Source organism: Eretmochelys imbricata, chromosome 4 (assembly GCF_965152235.1).
Source record: "Eretmochelys imbricata isolate rEreImb1 chromosome 4, rEreImb1.hap1, whole genome shotgun sequence".
Lineage (NCBI taxonomy): Eukaryota > Metazoa > Chordata > Testudines > Cheloniidae > Eretmochelys > Eretmochelys imbricata.
Window position 1 is genome coordinate 83,051,813 of NC_135575.1, and position 22,642 is coordinate 83,074,454.

At 42.2% G+C, this 22,642-nt stretch overlaps 1 protein-coding gene across 8 annotated transcripts in view; it reads right to left on the reverse strand.

Annotated features, from left to right (window-relative positions):
• Nucleotides 1-22,642, reverse strand: part of IRF2 (interferon regulatory factor 2) — a 64,003-nt gene that overhangs the window by 15,869 nt on the left and 25,492 nt on the right. For 7 of the 8 annotated variants that reach the window (XM_077815522.1, XM_077815525.1, XM_077815520.1 and 4 more), the window contains 4 exons: nucleotides 17,904-17,996; nucleotides 10,346-10,445; nucleotides 9,555-9,731; nucleotides 6,276-6,322 (listed from right to left, as the gene is read on the reverse strand). In XM_077815522.1, coding sequence (XP_077671648.1) covers nucleotides 6,276-6,322; nucleotides 9,555-9,731; nucleotides 10,346-10,445; nucleotides 17,904-17,990 — 411 coding nt within the window. In that variant the 5' untranslated portion in view covers nucleotides 17,991-17,996. The remainder of the gene's footprint in view (nucleotides 1-6,275; nucleotides 6,323-9,554; nucleotides 9,732-10,345; nucleotides 10,446-17,903; nucleotides 17,997-22,642) is intronic. The other variant, XM_077815527.1, reaches the window with a different exon arrangement.

Here is a 22,642-nt window from a genome sequence, read left to right on the forward strand (position 1 = left end):
ACTTTCACTGGTCCATCATAAAGGATCCATGGACAGCAAAGAAAGACTACAAAAAATTCTAGGTTACTTGGGCCATGACTCTCTTCTGACATGCACTGGTTTAATACCAGAACAATTCCACTGAATTCAGTGAAGTTACTCCTGATTTACAAGAGTGTAAGAGAATCAGGCCTTTGGTCTATGAGCACGCACACACACACAAACTTAGGAACTCTGGAGAAGATGAAGCATACGGGGCTGTTAGCTGGGGATCAGTGGATTCTGTGGATGTGTCATTATGACACAAATATTTTTACTTATATCCTGTATATAACATGTACTACTTGTACTCAGACCATCTCAAAGCTTGGCTACCTTGTTGTAAGCTGTTATAAATCTCTCTAAATGGATAACTTACTATGTGTGCATGTGAGAACACGCACTGGTGGGTTATAATCTATTGGTCTTGGGAATGTTTCCAGTGGGCTGTTTCTCTGCTACAGTTCCCATACGCTATACCTGACAAGCTATGAAACAAGTTATAAAACCACCATTTATTCTTACTACAGCAGGGCTGCAGCTGCTCCTACAGAAATCAATGGCAAAATTCTCATTGATTTCACTGAGGACAGGATAGGGCCTACTGTCTAAAAACCGAGTCAGATGGTCACAGGCAGGATAAATTTACATCCAGAGCTAAAGATCAAAATGGTCCCAAATTATCTGGGGACATGCACCAATTTTTTGTGATTTTTTTAAAAATCAGAATTGATTGTGGAAATCAAAGTGAAAAACAAATTTTCTCTTGTTAGCAGTGAATGCTGAATAAAGTACCATAAGCTGAAAAATGCTAAACAGGAAAAGTCTAAAAGATTGAGACAAATTCATCCCTACTGTCAATCAGGAAGTAAATGGTGCTATGATGGGGGTTAATTTGGCCCATTGTTTGTTCAAATATATTAAAGAGCTTTTTAAAATGGATGCGACAGATATGGCAATTTCCTGAAATATCCTTGAAAACCCTTATTGAATTAATTATCTTTGGAGTTCACTGTATTAAAGGAAAAGGTTATGTATTATTGTGGGCCTGGATGATCAATCTACTATATTGAACAATATGGCAGACAAGAATGATCTTTCGGGACAATACATGTGAAGTTGAATGCCTGGGAAATAGCTAGAGGGAGATAAATGCAAATTCCTTCCCCCTGCTTATACAAAAACCCAGCCTTCTGAAGCTATGCACTCAGGAAGGGATCATGGTCTACTGTTTTCAGAATCTGACTATCAAAGGCCACGCTATATATAAAAAAAACAGGCTAATTTTCCCAGTGTCCGTGTGCTTGTTCTGAGCTAAAGCAGTTATGAACTTGTAACCACAGAAAAAAATCCTTGGTGGGATCTGAAGGACTGACTCCTACCAAAGCTCTGCTGAAGAGAAAGGGGTGATTTCTGGTAAACTTATTAGCAAGTGTACAGGCTCTTTTATTGTTTTAATATGTTTTTTTCTGTAATGCTTCCACCTTAAGAATAAAGAAGCTTGCTTAGAAAGGACTGCATGGTAACTTAAAACTGTGGGCAATTACCTGGTCATAGCCTCTGGAGACAGAGTAAAACAGACACTGGCCTGTTTAGGCAGTCTGGCTTTCTTGGGATATCACAGTGTAGGCAGGGAACTGTGCAGCCTAGAAAACCCTCAGACAGGAGGGAGAGACATACAGGTCTCCACCCAGGATAGGGGATAGCTGGCAGCCGGAAGCCTAGAATGGGTGCCCTTGGTGGACCATGGAGGGGAAATACAGGTGCAGTTGCCCTGAACTGTGACAATTCTGCTCCCTCTCTCTGGGTCTCAAATTCTGCCTCCACTCAGCAAAAACTGATCCAAGCCAAAATCTTCAGAACAAACTGTGCAAGTGGTTACTATAAAAGTGGTACTTTTCTACAATAGCAGACGCTTTTCTGCCTATCACGTGTTTGTAAAAGTCAGGCAGTAGTTTTCCAAAGGGACCCTCACATTTCAGCCACAAAACAAACATTTGCATGTTTGTACTATGCCTAGCATAAAGGCAATACTGGCATAAAGGCAATATTGGTCCCCCCCAATACTGACGGGACACCAGTGTACTATCAATATTAATACTAATAATCGGCAATAGAGAACACTGAAGTTACAGCCAGATTCTTGGCCCTAAGTTCACTTTGCACTGCACCAGCACCTCATTGGTACAAAAAGGATCTTAAAGCCATTTCAAGGAAGCAGCTAGAGATTTTCAGCAGGGGTTTGTCAGGAGCAGGGAGCACACTGTGTCCCAGCTGGTATTTAGTCAGTGGAGCAATCCCTATGGGAATGCGGCAGACAGTGTAACTTGAAGCAGACTGAATTAGGTTGCTCTAAGTTACACGAGGGGCTGTTTCAGCCTTTGGCACTGTAGAACTATGGAGACAGAAAGGTGTCAGAGCTGGTGATCTAGGGCTGGATGCTCAAAAGGAATTAGGCATCTATGTCCCAGTTTTGGCTCCACTGTGATGCCTAACTCCTGACTAACCCCTGTAGATACCTAAACACACTCAAAGCCTACATTTTCAGGGTAAAAACTCCCTCAGCAACAATGTCTCTGCCTTTGGGCATTCACACTGTTGGCTCACCCTAGCTGTCCGGATGCCTACCTCCCACCTGAGCCCCAGAGCGACTGTCAAACCAGGGGATACAGAGGCGTTGGGATGCTTAAATTGCACGTGGGAGCTGATTGGGACGCATACTTAGAGGCTGCCTACCAGACCAGGTCCCAGCCAAAATCCACTTGGAGGAGGAGCCCTGTGGTTAGAGCAGTTACCTGGGATGCAGAAGACCCAGCTTCAATTTCCCCCTTGTGCAGGGGGGAAGAGGGAGGATTTGAACCGGGGTCTCCTACCTCTCATGAGAGTGCTCTAGTCACTGCACTATGGGATATTCCGATGCGGGGGGGCTCACTCAGGCTCTCCTGCTGAAGCTGTTAGAATGTGGATAAATAATGAAACAGTGATTGGAGCAGGAGGCCCAATCTCATTGCCCAGTGGCTATTTAAGTATTTATTCACAGTCATTGGACCAGAGAGAGAGAGAGAATGGCTCTACAGTCCAGCGGTTAGGGCACTCACCTGGGACATGGGAGACCCTGGTCCAATCCCCCTACTCCAATTTCTCTTTCATTGTTTTCCACAGTTGGACAGATTCAGCAGGAGAGACCGAGGGAACCCCCCCATCAGAATATTCTTCTGAGAGGTAGGAGACCCCTGTTCAATTCCTCTCTCCCCCTCTGCCTGAGGGAGAAAATGACCCTGGGTTTTCCACATTCCAGGTGAGCACTTTACCACAGGGCCAAAAGTTATAAGGTGAGCATCAGCAACAGAGATCAGCACCTCCTTGCATCCCTGTGCACCTATCTCTGAAAGAGGGGCCGTGCCTAGTATTCAGTTCTCTGGCCAGCCTCTCCCATTGGCTAGCTTAGGTGTCTCCCTGCCTCACATACTGGCTTTTGAGAATACCATTCTAAGATGCCTATCTCTTCCTACTCATTGTATAGGGAGCCTAGGTGTCTAACTCAGGCTTTTCACATTGCAGCATTGTCCTTGTGATTTTCCGAGCATCTAAAAGTTATGCAGTGTGCCACAACACCTAACTCCTTTTGAGCACTCAGCTTCCAGTCCTTAGTCTTCTCCACCTGTATAGTACAGACCACGGGATTATTTCAGACACTTTAACAGGCATCAGGTCATGGAAAAGTTTCCCAGTAATCTTCATGAGAATGAAACACTGTTTTAAAGGTGAAGTGCAAAGCTTTCATTGAAAGAAAAAAAAAAAGAATCCAAATCAACAAAACACCTTTGTAGACTTGAAAATTGTAAGTGTGTCTCAATTTTCAAACAACATTTTTGTAAATTAGTTCATCCTTTACCTATCTGGCAGGCTCTGAGTTAAGGATCACTATTACTCCTGCAATAATCGATAGCATTCTAATAGTTGTTGAGTACAGAGACTGCAATCATTTTAAAACAAACGATCTAGAACTGGCATATGCACAGTTGTTGAAATAAACCAGAATACTCTGGGATAGCATCCTGGTTCCAGCTCATAGCTGCTGGTGAGTTCTAAGCTCATTGGTGTATGGGAGAGTGGGCTGGAAGCACAGACAAACGGCTTACACGTTCCAGTGTTACAGAATACAGTATCCGGAAGATGCTGCTTCCAACACTGGGGGCCTACTTCTAAGAACACTTATTACCAGGCATAATGCCATGAGTAATAATCCCACTGACTTCACTTGAACTACTCTGGTAATGAGTGCTCAGAGGACTGGACCCATGTGAGTAGGAGAGGGGCAGTGTTTCTCATTAATAGACCCAGTGCTACCGCTTTTATTTATTTAACGTTTTGACTGTAAAGGAAGTATGTGGGGGAGGGGTTACGATAGTGTATAACTGCAGCCAATTAGCAAGCAGTTGGCCTTGAAGGACACCAGCTGCTGCTCCAATCAGACAGAGAAAGATATGAGTAGAGAATTGTTTCTTTGCTGGCAATTTACATCCCTCTGGCTGCTAATTATGATTGGTACTTACATTAAAATGGATACTGGTGGCTATGTAATCTGGATACCAGGGTTAAATAGTGTTATCTTAAAACAATCTTAAAATCAATAAAAATACAATAAAGTAATATCTTGAAATATTAAGTATACTTATGTATTAAATGAGACAAATGCCAGCACAGGTTTTGTTTGCCGCCCCCCTCCATCGAAAACCATTGTCCAACTGTAATTTGATTCTGTGATGCACGAGGAGAATTTTTCCCTGAATTTAATTTTAAGAAGGGTGCATTTCAAAAAGGGTCTTAGAGTTCACCATCCATAAAATCCTTTCCATGCCCTTAAGGAGGGCCATGGCATGCAGAGCCTGCCAAGTGGAATAGCTCACACATATAGAAGAACTACAGTTTCTTCTCCTCAAAAATTTCAATTTAATTAGGGGAAATATAAGGCCAGACCCTGCCATACGTACTCAGGCAGAATTCCCACTGACTTCATAACAGCTGGGGCCAAATTCTCCTCTGGTGTAAGCAAACAAAATTCCCACTGACCCCAAGGATAGCTGAATCTGCGAATGTCAGGCTTGAATTTGGTCTCTCTTTAATAGGGAGTGGCAGGCAAGTCAGGGGTTGCTCATTACTGCACACTGCTACAACTCATACACTACAAAGGAGCTGCTACTGTGGCCACTGATTTCAATGAGAGCTTTGAGAAAAGGTTGCAGGATTTGTCCCGTGTTCTGCTAATGCTTTGAGATGGTAAACTTTGTTTTCAGTTGTTTTTTCTGAACAAGATTTCTGATTTATTTCTGGCTACAGCCCAGTACTGCTAACATTTACTCTGGAACATGCGTCAGAGTCTCTCTAATGACTTCAGTGGAACTACTCCAGCTAGGAAGCACAACACTAGTGAGGATTAGCAAGTTCAGGCCCATGTACGTTTTGACAGGAGCTCTGTGGTCAGTTCCGGGATGTGCAAAGGAGTCATGAACACAGACTGCAACCCTATTAGAGCTACTGTTCTTACCTAAATACAAACTAATTTCCATCACAACAGCATCACAAATTAATTACACAGGGTATTGTTGTTGCCTATGACCATTCCCTATATAGTTATTTTATTTCTATCAACACAAATGTACATTTGCTAAATATATCCACAAGCTGCCTGTTTTCCAATATCCAGCTGCAACACAAAAGCTAGTGCTACTCTGATCACATCAGCCACAGTTGCAACAAGCTTCATGTTAAAGAAATGCAATGTGTGCCATTCTAAAGACATAAGGCGAGAAACCACAGGCAAAGAAAGATGGCGGAATGGATTACAAGTGGCTCGGATATTATTTTAGCCCTGGTCTACACTGGCCGGGGGGGGGGGGGGGGGGGGACACCTAGGATACGCAACTTCAGTTATGCAAATAGCGTAGCTGAAGTCAGCGTATCTTAGGTCAACTTACCAGGCTGTGAGGATGGCAGCAAGTTGACCGCTGCCACTCCCCCGTCGACTCCGCTTCTGCCTCTCGTGAGCTGGAGTTCCAGCGTTGATGGGAGCGCATTTGGGGATAGATTTATTGCGTCTAGATGAGACTCGATAAATTGATCCCCAAAAGATCAGTCACTACCCGCCGATCCGGCGGGTAGTGAAGACCTGCCCTAAGAGTAGGTATAAGAAAAGTTATAAAAGAATTATTGACACAAACTAGAGTGTCACTCACTGTGAAACAGCCAACTCTTACCTTTATTTGTTTGGATTTGTCATCCTTCTCAGTCTTTGGTTTCTTTCCTGGAGCAATGGAAGGAGGAAGGTTTGTTACAACCAGTTGTGAGATGAACAACCAATCAACACCCAGCTACCCCCTGGCGGAAAAAAAAATACTAACTAGGAAATATCGTGAGGTGCCTCAAAACATCAGGACCTGATAGGGATGGGAGGACACATTATGCTTAATTTTGAACACACTTCAGCACTGAAGGGCCAGAAAGTTCAGTTTGAATATTTTGGGTACATGCTCTGCTTTGGAAGGACTGTAAAAAAGGAGCATTGATGGGGCAGAGAGGAAAAAAAAATCCAGTGGAAAAACAGAACAAATGGAACACAGAGAGGACAGATTGAAAAACAGGGACTGAAGAAAGGAGGAGCAGAGGGGAGAAAGCACACTCCTAATTAAAAATAAATACAGTCTATGCAAAAAGAAAAGGAGTACTAGTGGCACCTTAGAGACTAACAAATTTATTTGAGCATAAGCTTTCGTGAGCTACAGCTCACTTACGGTAAAGTGAGCTGTAGCTCACGAAAGCTTATGCTCAAATAAATTTGTTAGTCTCTAAGGTGCCACTAGTACTCCTTTTCTTTTTGCGAATACAGACTAACACGGCTGCTACTCTGAAAACAGTCTATGCAGTACACCATACATAGATCACCCACTCATTCAGCCTAGCTTGGAGGTGGAAGGCATTAAATGGCCCAGGGGTGCTGGAACAATTTGTATAGTGGGGCTGCTGACAGCCATTGAACCAAATTGTAAACCTTGTATGTGATGGAAACCACTTCAAGCCAGGGGATGCAGCAGCAGCACCCCCAGCATCCCTAGTCCCAGCACCCGTGAATGGCTTTTCTTTTCTTAATATGCAGTACAAGGTTCCCTTTAGTTAAAAAAACGTGTTTATTTGAATGCAATCGCACTTGGAAAAAAAGCACATTTCAATTAGAATGAGAATGGATTGTGATATCACACTTGTTTTGAGAATCCAAATAGTTTACTATATTCACAAAACCTGGAACTCCATGAGATTCACCAATCTCTTGTATTGGGACACTGAGCATCACTGTGAATTAAAAATCCTTGCAGCCAATTTATTTTGCCCCTACTTGTGCCTCAGTTTATTTAAGAGACAGAGCAGGAAGCTGGCAACACATTATGCAATTACAGAGAAGGCCCTGTGTATTCCAGAATCAGCCCTTATTGCAGCCCTGCACTCCAGAAACTCAGCTGTCATTTTGAAGACAAGTTATGTTTCTAGCCTTTATGGCTATGAAGAGAACCTTACAAATTTGAATGGAGTGTAACTCACTGCAGCAAGGTATGCCAGAGTCCATAAAATACATCAAAGGCAGGTGACACCCAGGAACTTTAAAACCAATTATCTGCTATGCCCAATCTGCCATACATAGCTCAGTCTAGTCCTTCCCCTGTAAGTGCCAGGTTCCCTGTCTTTCTCCTCCAGTCACACTCACCTTACCAAGTACAGCATCACCTCAGCCACTCCTTGCCTTTCAACCACCACTGGGAGTGTTTGGCTGCAGGTAGCATGAGAAATGGAAAAAGGGGGAGGGCTTGTGCTTGATAGTAGTTGAAGGAGTGTTTGGTGTGGGAATCTCTGATTGGGTGGAAAAGAAGAGAGGGGGAAGAGTGGCCAATAGGAGCTGTACGTGCCTAGTGGCATATAGGAGTAGAGGACTCAGGCATGGAACCTGCTATCTGGGGCAGGAACGGGGCTGAACGTGTAGGATGTGAAGCAGACTGCAGAGGAGCATTAGGTCTAGCAGTTGTAGTTTCTGTTTTCTTTGAGATTCCTAACCACTATCTATTTATGAAGAAAACATAACTTAAAAAAACAACACAGAAAGAGGTATGTCCACACAGACCCTAGCTAATTTACACTCTTGATGTACCCTATTTCTGCCACCAAATCCAACCAAGAGTGGGTTTTTTTCCCCAACCTAATTATCCAGCAGGCAGCAAGATGTCTGCCTCCTAATTCTGAATGAGTTCTGTTAACTATAATCATCCCCACTATTTCCCTGATCTCCTTCCATGAAAGGAGGATACCCTGATCAGACAGAAATCTCCCAGGAGGCCTAAAGAGAGAGCAGAGATGCCGCTATGCGATCTTCTCCCCTATGGACACATTATGGCGATTGGGCTATGGGAGCCTTTAGAAGGTGGAACCATGGGTGAGAAAGGAAGGTGCCATTCTCCATGGCTTTCCCACCTCCTATAAGGTGGTAGATACCTGTGCCTAAGTTAATGCTTCTTGACTAATCCACATCTGCGCCTCTTTCAGAAAGAGTTTTTTGTACAGGTGGGGGGAGGGGAGGGAGGGAAGGATCTGCTACAAAGCACAGATCTCCAATGTATGCATGTATACCTGTTCCAGTGCTAAGTGCCACCCAATAGGACACTAAGGCTATGTCTTCACTACCCACCGGATCGGCGGGTAGTGATCGATCTGTCGGGAATCGATTTATCTCGTCTCGTCTAGACTCGATAAATTGATCCCTGAATCAACGCCTGTACTCCACCTCAGCAGGAGGATTAAGCGGAGTCGACGGGGGAGCCGCCACAGTCGACTCGCTGCCGTGAGGACGGCCAGGTAAGTCGAACTAAGATACTTCGACTTCAGCTACATGAACAGCATAGCTGAAGTTGCGTATCTTAGTTCGAAAACCGCTCCCCGCCCCCCAGTGTAGCCTAGGCCTTAGTCAGACACTTGATAGGATGGGGAAAATGTCAATTTGTTTCTCTTGGGGAGTAGAAATGAAATGATTGTAACATTGTAGAAGTAGACAGGTTTTTCCCTTTAAAATGTAGCAAAAATCAGAACTTCCATGTCCCACCTTGACCATAACATGTTTCCTTGTTGCTCAAAATATGAAACAGACTAGATATCTGGGGTCAGAGCCGCAGCTGCTAATTGATATGGCCCCATTGTCTTCAATGAAGCTAAACCAATTTATACCAGACACTTGATCTTCAGACAGCACATCCTGTGTATCCTCTCTCTTTCAAAAAAAAGTATATTATCCCTTTAAATGAATGCAGTCTGTCTATTGTTCATGGAAAGTTCCTAGATTCAGAGGATATTTTGGATAAATACATGTGACTTCACAGAAGCCAAGGTACAATGGCCATATTTTGCAGGTCTCAGATTCTGGAGTAGAAGTCTCCATCATCAAATTAATATCCAGCTAAGTACCTAACACTGATTTCATGTTCATGGGTCCCTTTGTCTACCTTTTTTGGAAGGCCTTTCGGATAAGGGTAGCATCCTGTAAACCCTGAAGGCATTGTTTCCTTTCTTTATACTTTTGTCTTTGACTTCTTCTATATCAGGCAAGGAGTTCATAGCACATCGGAAGTTTGCCTTCCATGTCTTTGGATCAGGTTTATCTACTCCTGGTTGAAATTTTCCTAACAAGCAAGAAAATAAAGAAAATTAGGTACATATTAAACATGTTTTCAAAGCCCAGGGAGAGCTAGTAGCACCATGAATTAGTGTCAGTGCACTCCTTTTGATTCTGGAGACAAGTTCAAACCACAGTTTAGGTTGCAAGACAAGGCTCATTTGGTGATCTCATTTTCATGCATATCTCTAGACTTTATGATTGGCAGCTTCTTCTCAAGAAAGGCCAGAATAGTATGGGTGTTGCAGATCAGATCAATGCTACAGTAGTGCGAGTAAGCTTTTACAGCACTTACCTTTATTATGCCTGGTTCAAACCTGTATTAAAATTTAAGAGCATAAGGGCTGCTGAGCCGTCTCTACTCCCACTGATTTTGAACCAATTTTGTTTCCATTTCGGTCAATGAAGTTTCACTGTTGTCTTCAATGGAAGCAAGTTATGGCCCCTCGATAAAGTTAGGAGAGTACCAAGAATGTTGCAAGAGGTACTCAGCATCTCACAGATTCAGGTCCTTAAATTCATTCACCGTATTTGCAAAAGCAAACAAAATTAAAGGAAAAATCTCCAGGAGACACACAAAGGCAAACAAAATCTGGTCCGCAGAAATGAGAGTTCCAGTACCTGTGTGAATTGCCCAGTTTCTAAATAAAGGAGCATCTTTTTCAACATCCCACCCATGTCGTGCAGCGTGCATCCAGGGAATCTGAAAAATCTTCTTCTCCTGGAAAGAAAAACAAATAGGATATGTCAACACTGATTGTCTCACAGATTTTCTGAGGACTTTAATCCACTCATTTAAAAACACATCTACAGTTCCAGCATCTGCAAGTGTTTCATTTGCTCCCTTACGGTCCAATCCTGCTATTGCTAAAGTCAATAGCAAAACATCCACTGGCCTCAGAGGGAGCAGGATAGAGCCCTAAATCTGTGAAACCTTCAGATGCCACTTTATGGACTAAAAATTGGGCAGGTTTCCAAGATGACACACATATAACACATGCTGCACCACACATTTATAAATATTCAAATCAAGGCACTTTTGGCAGTGCAGAATTTTTTCTTTTTATGATTAGAAATTGGTATGAAGATAAATATACATAGGAGCAAAGCTAATGATGTTGTTGTTGAGGGTAGGGGGATGAGGGGCTTAACATTTAGCCTATGAGGCACCAGTATAATGGGAGATGACGACATCTAAAATTGGGTGAGGCAAGCAAATCAGACACAATAACACAGTGAAACGTACAAGACTCCATCACAGCAGGAATCAAAGGTAATTAAGGAAGCAGGATGCAAAAGGGGAGGAACTAAGGATCATTTTAGTATCTCAATATAGAACAGAAGAATGTATTCTTTGTTTACTGCTCTGAAGGTTACATCTAAGAACATTGTGACCAGTGCATTATATGCACTTCTATGAAATAATCTAAAAAATAAACTGTAGCTCTTGTGTGTGCTCTTCTCTTCTTCTTTCAACACCACTTTTTTCCCTTCTCTATCTGGCTCTCCTCCTAGTCTACGTCCCATATGTATTCTCTCTCAGACTAATATTTCTATAAAAGTAAAGTTTTACTTTTTTTCCTTTTCTCATCTCTCACTAATTTTTTCTGATTCTGCCTTTTACTTCAGCTTCTGATTCCATTCAAACTTTTCTCTCTCATTTGTTAGGATCATATAGTTATGTTCATTTTTATTCTTCTATTCTCATTTTTTTCTGTCTTCCCTTTAATTTGGTAAAATACGTTTGACATGTGATGTCCATTTCTCTCTCTCATCATTCTTCCCACTCATTCTCCATACGTAGGCAATGTCCTTTCATTTATTCCCTTTGCCTTCTTATTTTCTCCCCTGCAAAACAGTGATCAGTCTGAAAAGAAGCTCTCCTCCTTCCCCAGCTATAACTGATCATATCTCGTGTGAAAGCTCTTTGCCCACCCCCGCTGTGCTTGGGTCCAAAGCATCACCACATCCAAACACAGCAAGGACAGGCCCAAAGCCTTAATGCATGTCAGTAATATCAGTGCTCCCAACCAGCACCATCCTGGTAGGAAGCACAAACAGCACTGCAACATAAGACACAGCAGTAATGGTTCAAGTTAATGGTTTAGCAATCCCTAGCTCCAGCTCAGTGCTGCCCTGAACCTTTTCTCCAAGCATATTCCCTGGGATAATACACAATGTGTGTATCATGAACTAAGAGGAGTATCAAAAAGGGAGAGATGGTCATGCAGCAAGGGGGAATATACTCAAGTGAATCAACAAAGCAATACTGAAACCAAAAGAACAGATGGAGAACAAAACAAGGCAAAAACACTATAAAAGTTTGGGGCCAGATGTGTTTTCTAAACATCATTTCAAAATTGTTGTGAAAATTTATCAGCCCTAGCACAAAATTCCACTCGCCTACATTTAACTTAACAACAATGAAGATACTAATAATATATTTCTTGCTCGTTAACAAAATACTTGTCCCAGATGAGTGAGTGGATTTTTGCAAGGCTGGTTTAAATATATAATTATCCTCTTCTTTTCTTTACGTAATATTTACTGTGCACCTTGTACATTAATAAAAGATGGGTTTGAGCCTGAGAGATGTTTGAGCATGTTGAAGATGGCAGTAAGTACACTTTATGGAAATGTCTTATACAATCTAACAGGGATGAAACAAATGGTGTACTACAGAAACTTAATATAAAAACCTAGAGAACTTAATTAACTTCTATAGAATTTAAGAGAGCTCATATTCATAGATTCATAGACTTTTAAGGCCAAAAGGGACCATTAGATCATCAAGTCTGCAGGGCTGCTGGAACAATTTGCATAGGGGGGTGCTGAGAGCCATTGAACCAAAACTATAAACTCTGCATATGATAGAAACCACTTCAAGCCTGTGGGTGCTGCCACATCCCCAGCACCCCTAGTTCCAGCACCTACGCTAGTCTGACTTCCTGCATAACACAGGTCCTTACATTTCATGCAGTTACTCCTGCATTGCACCCAATAATTGTGTTTGATTAAAGTATATCTTCTAGAAAGGCATTCAGTCTTGATCTAAAGACATCAAGAGATGATGGTTAATCACAGTCATTGTTGAAAAGGTTTGTCTGATTTCCAATTTGAATTCCTCTGACCGTGTAGAGTGGCAAAACTACCTCCCTATTCCTGCTCACTACTCCCCTGTTTATACATCCATGGATTGCATTAGCCCTTTGTGCCACATCATCTCACAGGGAGGTCATGTTGAGTTGCTTGTCTTCTAGGACTAGAGCCCCTGGTTTTGAATAATTCAAAATGACATGACATGAAATGAAAATCAATGTATAAGAAAAACCAAAATACTCCCCTGCAGCAGTGGCTCCTGTCCTCAGGACTGGGCCCAGCTCCCTGCTCTGGGCATTGTAACCTGGCACGTGGGCTCGCAGCATCACTCAGTTTTGGTGAGTGGCGTTGCGACTTGGCACATGAGGTTGCAGCACGACTCAGGATTGGCCCAGCCACCTCGCTGTCATAATGGAGGCCCAGCTGGCCAAACCTGAGTGGCTCAGCCACCCCATACAGCCGGTTGCAATGCCTGGTGTGGGAAGGTCTGGGCCCAGCTCCACAGGACAGGAGCTTCTGCTGCAGGATGAGTGCAGGATGGGCTCGCTCTGCCACCTCTCATCAGGTCATGACGCAGAGAGTGAGGAGCCAGGCCCAGCCTCATGTCTGTAGGAGCCGTCACTGCAGGGTGAGAGCAGGACAGGCTCGCTCTGCAACCCCCCTCCAAGTCTCACCACCCCCACTCCTCACAGTTAGGACCTGACCCCATCCAAAGCGCCTCCCACTTCCACACCACCACCCCCTCCCAGAGCAGCACCCAATCCTGCAAACACCTCCGACTCTCGGGGCAAGACCCACTCTCCCACTCCCACAGAAGAAATGAAATAAAACAAAATCCTCACCTGTCTACCCCCCTCCCCAAAAAAAAAATATAAAAAGCAAGTAGAATTTCACAGGGCTCTAACTCTGATCCCTGAATCCTTTCCACAGTCACTGCTTTGCAGCACACAGCCCCCAGGATATGGCCCGCATTCCTTGTTCCCAGGTGTCTAACTTTCCATTTGGCTGTATCAATCAATACACATTTTGTTTGAACAGACCCAGCTACCTTACCAAACAATCCAGATTGCTCTGTTTGACTACTCTATCCTCCTCATTATTTTCCATATCATCAATCTTTGCGTCATCAGCAAAGTTTATGAGCAGTGATTTTACATTTACTTCTATTCTATAGAATGGTTCATAAAAGCCCTATAGGGATTGTCATGCTGACTAAGATCACTGGTCCATTTGTCCAGGATCTTGTTGCTAACAGCAGTCAGTACCTAATGCTTCAAACTTCAAAGGAAGGTGCAAGAAAACTTTTAGTTGTCAGTTATGTAACAGTCTGCCTGCAGGGGAAGGTTCTTCCTAACTCCAGTTGGTTTGTGGCCTGAAGCATAAGGATTAATATCATGTAAAATAAAAATCAATCCAATCCAATATAACCATAGATGGTCTCATTAGTCATAGAATTATCTAATCTTTTCTTGAAGCCTACTACACTCCTGACTACAGTGATATCAGTGGCCACAAGTTCCACATGTTAAATATGGGTTGGATACCAGAAATAACCCTTTTTCAATATGAAGCATGTTTCTTTTCAGTTTCATTGAATGCCCTTGTGAACAGGTGGCTGCATCCATCTGTTCTAAAGCAAAATCCAGGACAGGACAGGAAGTGAAGAAATCAATGTTCCATGCACTTTCAAATGGAGAAGTTAGGTAAGTAAAATGTAACTACTTGAGATGCCATTTAGCCAACATAATATTGTTTATGAAAACTGACAATATTCCCCATGAAAGTGAACTATGAAAGTCCCAGTACTGAACTTTTAAGGCTTTACATTTAATACAACTTAAAAGCTGTGTATTGTAATAGCAGGTATACTGTTTATTCTACCCAGATTCTTTTCTTTATCATGAACCATTGCAGAACTATGGTGAACAAAAACAGCACCTAAACCCCACAACTTCTACAATTGGCAAACCATAGCTTTAGTGTATAAACAAAGCTGTGGGTGCAAATGATACCTTATCATTAAGGCTACAAGTCTGTCACAGATTCCGTGATTTTACGAGACCTCTTCAACTTTCTGAAAATTCCAATAATTCAGCCCCAGGCAGCGGGGCTGGGACTCTAGCCCCTCTATCATGGAGCTGGGACTTCTGTGATTTACTGTTTATTGCCTGTGTTCTGTCCATTATTTCTAATAAAAATACCCATGCCAAAATCTTTGCCTTACGAATCATAGATTACATGTGCTGCCTTGTTTATGATCAGGATTTACACTTAAATATAGGAATTATTTTTGGTTTAAATGACTCATTGCTAGAGTGATCAGTTGCAATTAGAAACACTTTGAAGTGGATTCAGGAAGCCATTTCACATTGTAAGAGGCAACTATGAAGGTATGTGAATTTTCGGGGAAAGATCAGATGCCAAATACAAGTATAAGACTGTAAGAACAGCCATATTGGATCAGACCAATGGTCCATCTAGCCCAGTATCCTGCCCCTTCTGACAGTGGCCAGTGCCAGGTGCTTCAGATGGAATGAACACAACAGGGAAATTTCGAGTGTTTAGGGACACCCGAAGCATGGGGTCACATCCCTGATCATCTTGACTAATAGCAATTGATGGACCTATCCTGCACGAACTTAAGTAATTCTTTTTTGAACCCAGTTATTCTTTTGGCCTTCACAACATTCCCTGGCAATGAGTTCCACAGGTTGACTGTGCAATGTGTGAAGAAGTACTTCCTTTTATTTGTTTTAAACCTGCTGCCTATTAATTTCAACAGGTGATCCTTAGTTCTTGTGTTATGTGAAGGAGTAAATAATATTTTCCCAGTCACTTTCTCCATACCATGTATGATTTTATAGACCTCTATAGTCGTCTCTTTTCCAAGCTGAAAAGTCCCGTCTTTTTAATCTCTCCCTATATGGAAGCTGTTCCATACCCCTAATAATTTTTGTTGCCCTTGTTTGTACCTTTTCAAATTCCAATATATCTTTTTTGAGATGTGGTGACCGGAACTGAATGTAGTATTCAAGGTCTGAGCGTACCCTGAATTTATGTAGCAGCATTATGATATTTTGTATTATCGATCCCTTTACTAATGGTTCCTAACATTGTTAGCTTTTTTGACAGCTGCTGCACATTGAGCAGATGTGTTCAGAGAACTATCTGCTATGACTCTAACTACTACTTTCTTGAGCGAGTAGTAACAGCTAATTTAAATCCAACATTGTGTGTGTATAATTGGGATTATTTTTTCTAGTGTGCGTCACTTTGCACTGGTCATATGGCTGATCTTTTAATCTGATATTCTGCTCCTGGTAGCAGCCAATGTCTTCTGCTTTAAAAAAAAAATAAAAATCCAAATTCAAAATATTTTATTAGCACAACACGGCCTGGCCAGTTGGGTAATATGATATAATGAAACAAAAAATACATTATGGATCCTCTGCGCAAACAGCTTACACCCAGAAGCGCAATGGCGGATAACCATTGTAACACCTTGGTCTAGACAGAATAGTTGCAAATATTAAACAACCCAACAGTGTGTCTTACAGTCTACCTTGATGTGTTTATGGGCTCTGAATTCACAGGATTGTCTGAACAAACACACTAAGGAGTCCACTGCTCAATGGAGAGGTCTTCTCAGTGCAGAGCAAACAAGCAAATAAGGTGGGTTTTTTTGTGTATTAAACAAGGGTGTGAAACAAAATATAGAAAATGCTACGATAGCACTCTGTTGAATAGTGGTATGCCTGCATCTGGAGTACCGTGCCCTGTATGGACAGCCTTGCTTTAAGAAAGATTCAGCGGAAAATGAACATTTCCAGAAATGGGCAATGAAGATGATCCAAGGTATGGAAGAAATGATATATGACTGACTACAGACAGCAAAGGAGAAGATTCAGTAGGGACCTGAATGTAGTATTCAAATTACAAAGGGAACTTTCAAAACTGATCAGTCCCTCCTTTTTACTTTTGTGGTCCATAATACAAGAAGTAGCACACTCAAGATTAGGAGGCAGCTAATTTGGGGACAGATAAAAGAAAATATTTGTTTACCCAGCATAAAGTCACAGAATGTGAAATTCAATGCTGCAAGAGGTTATTGAGACAAAATATTGTGGATGAATTTTAAAAAGTACCTGATAATTTTGCGACCGCTAGCATTTACAGTTATGCACGCTAAGATAAACATAATAGAAGCTAAATATCATGCATCAGTTCAAAAGCAGATCACATAAGCAACAAGTTACTACTGGAAACAGGGTACCAAACTAATTGGATCACTGTCTGACCTTGAATGGCAAATCCTACATTTCTATACATCAGAACATGCCTTAATAACATTTCCCATGCTTTAAATGATAAATTAGCACACTATGGCTGAAAATAACTGACTCATGCTTTTATATGTGATAAATTAATATTTTCCATAGTAAGAATACATGTGATTTTATCTGGGTTTTTTTAGGCCTTAGATTTATTTTGAACTTTTTAAAAATTAGCTCAAGAAAACCATTTGTTTGGTGTTCTGGGGCTTGATCCTATATTCTCTGAACATCTTAATCTCCCACTGAGAGTTCTGGGTAAGTACAGAATGCTGATTGGGACTTATATGGGAAAATACACCCATTACTCTTCTAAGTTCTACCATACAGCCTGTAGCAAAGAAATCAGCTAAGTATCCATGCTCCAAGCGGGGATCAGCATATCAACTCAAGGGTTAATGCAGAGTAGACTGTTTCAGTTCAGAAGAGCATGCTGTTCAAGACCCACTGCAGCTGTTTGGCTCTGCACTTTGTTCCCAGCGTAAAACAGTGGAGTTTCCACAGCACCTGCTCCCACAAAAGAAGGCAGAGGAAGAAAAATGGTTTTTAAAAGAGTCACTGATCTGATAAGCAAAAATAGCTCCTCAAATCCTGAACGCAGAGCTAGAAGAACAGGTTCAGCAAGAACAGCTCAACTCTGCCTATCCTCATTGCTTTGCCCCACAGGAAGCCATCAGAATTAGATCTAAGCAACCACGCTTCAGACCCTGTGACAATTGATTTGTTTATCAAATACGTACAAATCTTACCTTATTTAGCCATTTTAACCCTGGTATTGTGTTTGAATTTATTTGGTCTTCCAGCCATGGACGCATCCGCATTCTTTCCACAGGCATTGTTACCTTTAGCAGAAGAAGATGAAGAAAACAAGGGACCGTGTTACAGTTACAGACTGTGTCCTAGGCAGAAAAATAGATTTTTCTTTCTTAGCGATAACGGGCAAATTTGAATTGTTTATTTTAAAAGCATGTGAACACAGGGCTGGTAAACAGCCCCTGACTGACAGTCCTTGAGACTGATGTTCTGCTTGTCCACCCATCAGGTCCAGCACAGACAGCAAAAGTGAAGCTTTCCCAGGCCTCACCTTTGACCTTGTGGCGGTATCACCTCTAAACTGAACGAACAATTCAAACTCTTACCCAGTCAGGCCTCTGTCCCTCTGGGAGGGCTCTTTCTGTGGTATGGATACCTGTCCATCTGGAACTTGCTTGAGCCTCCCAATGTATTTTACAGTGTAGTACAGCATACTCCCGATTATCCAACTAGCATGGGGGATATGGATTTCATTTGGATAACTGGAAGTTCAGATAATCAAGAGGGAAGGCGCCATTCAGCTGCGGGGTGGCCTACCCCAGGAGAGGGGGCTCTTCCCCCACAGTCCTGGCTGGGGATGTCTGGTATACCCTGCTCACTCACTCCTGTGACAGCAGGATTGCGGAGGGCTTCCAGCGCTGCCGCAGGGCCAGTGACACCCGATCCCCGCAGGCACAAGGTGCAGGGGAAGGCTGCGATCTTGACAGGACAGAGGAGAGACATCTGGCCAGGACTCTGTTCTGTCCCACCAGGACCACAGCCTTCCCTGTACTTTGTGCTTTCAGGGATCAGATGTCACCAGCCTTGCAGCCACACAGGTGCCATTAACCAGCAGGGTGGAGTCCTCCACTGCTAGTCTCTGCTCTATTATCCAAACCTCTGCATTATCCAAATCCTTCCCTTGTCCCCCTGCATGAGATACATGCTGCAGAGAGCATGCGTCTCAAGTATCTCATGACGGAGGACAAGGAAGAGATTTGAATAATAGGGTTTTGGATAAATGGGAGTATACTGTAATTCACTGGGCAACCATCTGGTAGCAATTGTCACTCTACCTGAGGGCAAGCTGGGTCTCTCTGTCCCATTACCAGCCCCTTGAACCATCTAGTCCCTGATTTCTTTAGCAACTATTTTACAGTTTAAAATACATAGGAATCAGTGCTCTTCAAGCCTTTTGCCTGTATCTCAGTGTAGCTAGTTTAGATCCAGTCTTGCTTCTCTCACACACCACACAAACTTGATGTTGTTTCATTGTTTGTACCTGTAAATTATTCACACCGGAGTACAAAGTCTTGAACCTGCTAAAGAAAACTTTAACTTATCCCAGACATTTCTAAGGTGCCAATGACCATGAGATCTAGATACTAGATATAGATTTAAGAGTCACATTAAAACTGTTGAGGAGCCTGCAATCAATCACTTCCATGTTCAAAGACTTTTACTTTGGGTTTTTCACCCCAAATTCCTCTTGTTTCTTTGTTTGTTCTTTATGTCAAAAGGGAAAGAACTTTGCATTACTTCCAGCTTCCCCACTCTGTACTTCACCACACTTTTAAAGGGGCCAGAGCCATATATTTGAAAGTGGATAGCAATGAGATTAGTGTAAATGGGTTTGTTCTTTTTCCTATGGGATTACAAATATCAGGCTGACTCACAATTAAGGTTTCCTCTCACTGCCCAAAGGAGATATATTTACTGAAGCCACAGGGGAATTATGTTTAAAATCTGAGGGCAAAATATGGCTCTTTAAAATATTTAGCAAACAGAAAGGCAAAATTTTAACAAGCATGATCACCATAAGCTCTTAGCAAACATACTGCCTCGTGCTATTATCTTGGAAAGGCTGTGTAGAGCAAGCCACAAAATGTTTCAACTTCAGCCTTCTTTACAGTCACTAACTAAAATGACTAAGAACTTCAAAATAACATAGAAAATTATTAACGGCTTAGCCCCATCACTTTCAGATATGAAAAAAACAACCAAATCTCCAGAAACTGACCATAGCTGAATCCATGTACAAAGTTTCAGTCTCTGTGTCAGAGGCCTGCCAACAAAGCTGTCACGTGAGTCACAGCAAAGCAGGCTTGCTTGCTTACATGGTAAGGTGCTTTGAGAAATGTCTGCAGAACAGGAACCATATCTATGAGTTCATGTAGAATTCAGACCCAGGAAACAAAGCTGTCACGTGAGTCACAGCAAAGCAGGCTTGCTTGCTCACATGGTAAGGTGCTTTGAGAAATGTCTGCAGAACAGGAACCGTATCTATGAGTTCATGTAGAACTCAGATCCACGAAACAGTATGTACGTATCTTAAGCTGTGCTCAGGGCTGATTCACTGAATCCTCTGTGACAGAAATGACAGAACTGTTTGGACTGAACCCTAAATGCAGTATCTAGCTTTCCCGCAAGTCAACTGCATGTTTTGTTTATACATCAGGGACAAGATGCAGCCCAGGAGAGCCTTAAAAGTCGCCCCCTTACAGACACCATCTCCTCAAAACTGCAGCAGAACAAAAGTTGAGCAACTGAAAATTTCTGTTGCTGGTGAACTCAACCAACCGCATTTTCTATTAATCTGTCAAGGAACATACACGCACAAGCAAATATTGTGGTTGGGTGCATTTCTTCATGTAAACTATGTAAATATATCCTGGCAAGGTGCAATGCAGCCCTCACTGTTCCAAGTGTAGGCACTGAAGCTCAGCAAGAGGACATATTGCATTTATTTGTGCAGAAGCCAAAATATCCAGGACAAAAATTGCAGGCCTACTTTTGGGGAACTAATTAGTTAAGAGGCAAAGAGGAGGGAGCCCATCAGCATCTTCAAAGGAGCAGCAGCTAATTTAACTTCAAGTGCCCAGCCCTCAGTCTGGTAATACAGTGAGCTCCACCTTGGGTCCAGCCAGGAGAAGAGATGCAGCTGCCAACACCACTGCTCGAGAGAAGCTGGTCTTGTGTGGGATGGAAGTGCAGAGCTGTGTGGCTCTCTCTTCTCTCCCATGGAGACGGATGCCTCCAGAGGGGTCTCCCTGCTTTTCCTCTGCAGGTGCAGTGCTCTCTTCTCTTCTCCAAACTAGGGATCTTCCAAGGCAGAACTCTATCTGCTGTTGGTAGCATATATCAAGTATATTAGGCCACACCCACTCAGTCTGATCAAAGGTCTTTAGGAGAGAGGGTTTAAGGCCTATTTATTTCAAAACAAAAACCAAAATACCAAAACCCTCTAAATAATGTCCAGTTGGAGGAGACTGTGGGCACTGTCTGGGATACGCTTCCACAGAGGAGCAAGCAAAGCCACTATTAAAGTTCTGTTAAACAAAATATATACGAGCCCAGGCAATGCTCCTCAGAGGCAATGTTCAGAGTTCTGCTATAGAAAACAAAGCTCTAACATTTTCAGAAACATCTCCAGGCAGTTCTTTCTCAGAATGAGAACACTGACCACACCTGATATGACAGAATATTGTGGTTTCTAAAACAGCTGCATGTCCACCATTCCTTTACACAAAAGTACAGTATTAACACAGGATTAATTTAGCTCAGGTAACAAATAATTTAAAAATAGAAAAATTACACTAAGGCATTGGTACTGGTGCATAGTTAGAGTGGAAAACAAAATCAGGAAATGTAAAAGTTAAGTTTCTACTGTAATGTTAACTTGGCCATAAAATGCCATTTTGTGTTCCTATTTTTCTTGTTAAATGTATAGGTTTGAAATAATTCTGTTTATGTTGTTATGTACATACCATAAAATATACAGGATGTGCAACTCATCTAAATTAACAATGCAGTAAAAAACTTGATCTTAACCAGTAAGTAATTAATCTATAGTAGGAATTTGTGGAAAATCCCGAATATAAATTCTGTATCCCAGAAATTATAGAACACTAGACATATCCTCCTCTTCCAACAGGTAACTCTCTTTGTGATGACAAAGTAACTTCATGGCATCTCATGGAGGGAGACAGGGTGTTTTTAGAGAAGGGTCCATAACTCTGCAATTTGCTTCCCCCACAAGTGCCGGAGCCTGTATTTGGGGGCCTTCAGTTCACGCTGCAAAGCTTCATCTTTTCTCCAAGGTTCTCTCTGTATGTTTGTTTTATTACTTTTTTCTTTTTTTTCTTTTTTTGTGTACATGTGCCTAGAGCTTCCGATGGGAGTGCTTTAAAAAAAGAATGGGAAAGCCACTTTGTACCATTTAGGTAATTAAAGCATGCAAAGAACTTTGAAATCCTCCAATGAAAGTAGCATAGAAGTGGGAAGTACTATTGCCTGTCATATAACTCCAGCCTGGACTCACCTCTCATTGGAATATATCAATTTCAAAACAAACAAATGAAAACCAGGAACTGACATGAGGTCTATGTAATACTAAGCCTGGCAAGTTCTTTCACTCTAGCCTTTCCCATACCATCTCCCACACCCAGCCTTTGTTTAGTATTTGCACTGTAAATAGAGCAGCTGTGCCTCTTCTGCACACCTACACATCCCTCTCCATTCCTCCTTAGCATTAATAGCTATGTGTCATAGAGCCATAGGGTTACAAGGGATCTGTTTCCCACTTTACACTAAATTTAAGAACTCAGGGCCAAATTTACAAAGGTATTTAGGCACCTAAAGATGAAGAGGGGTTATAAAAGCACCTACATGCCTAATTCCCAATGATTTCAAGACC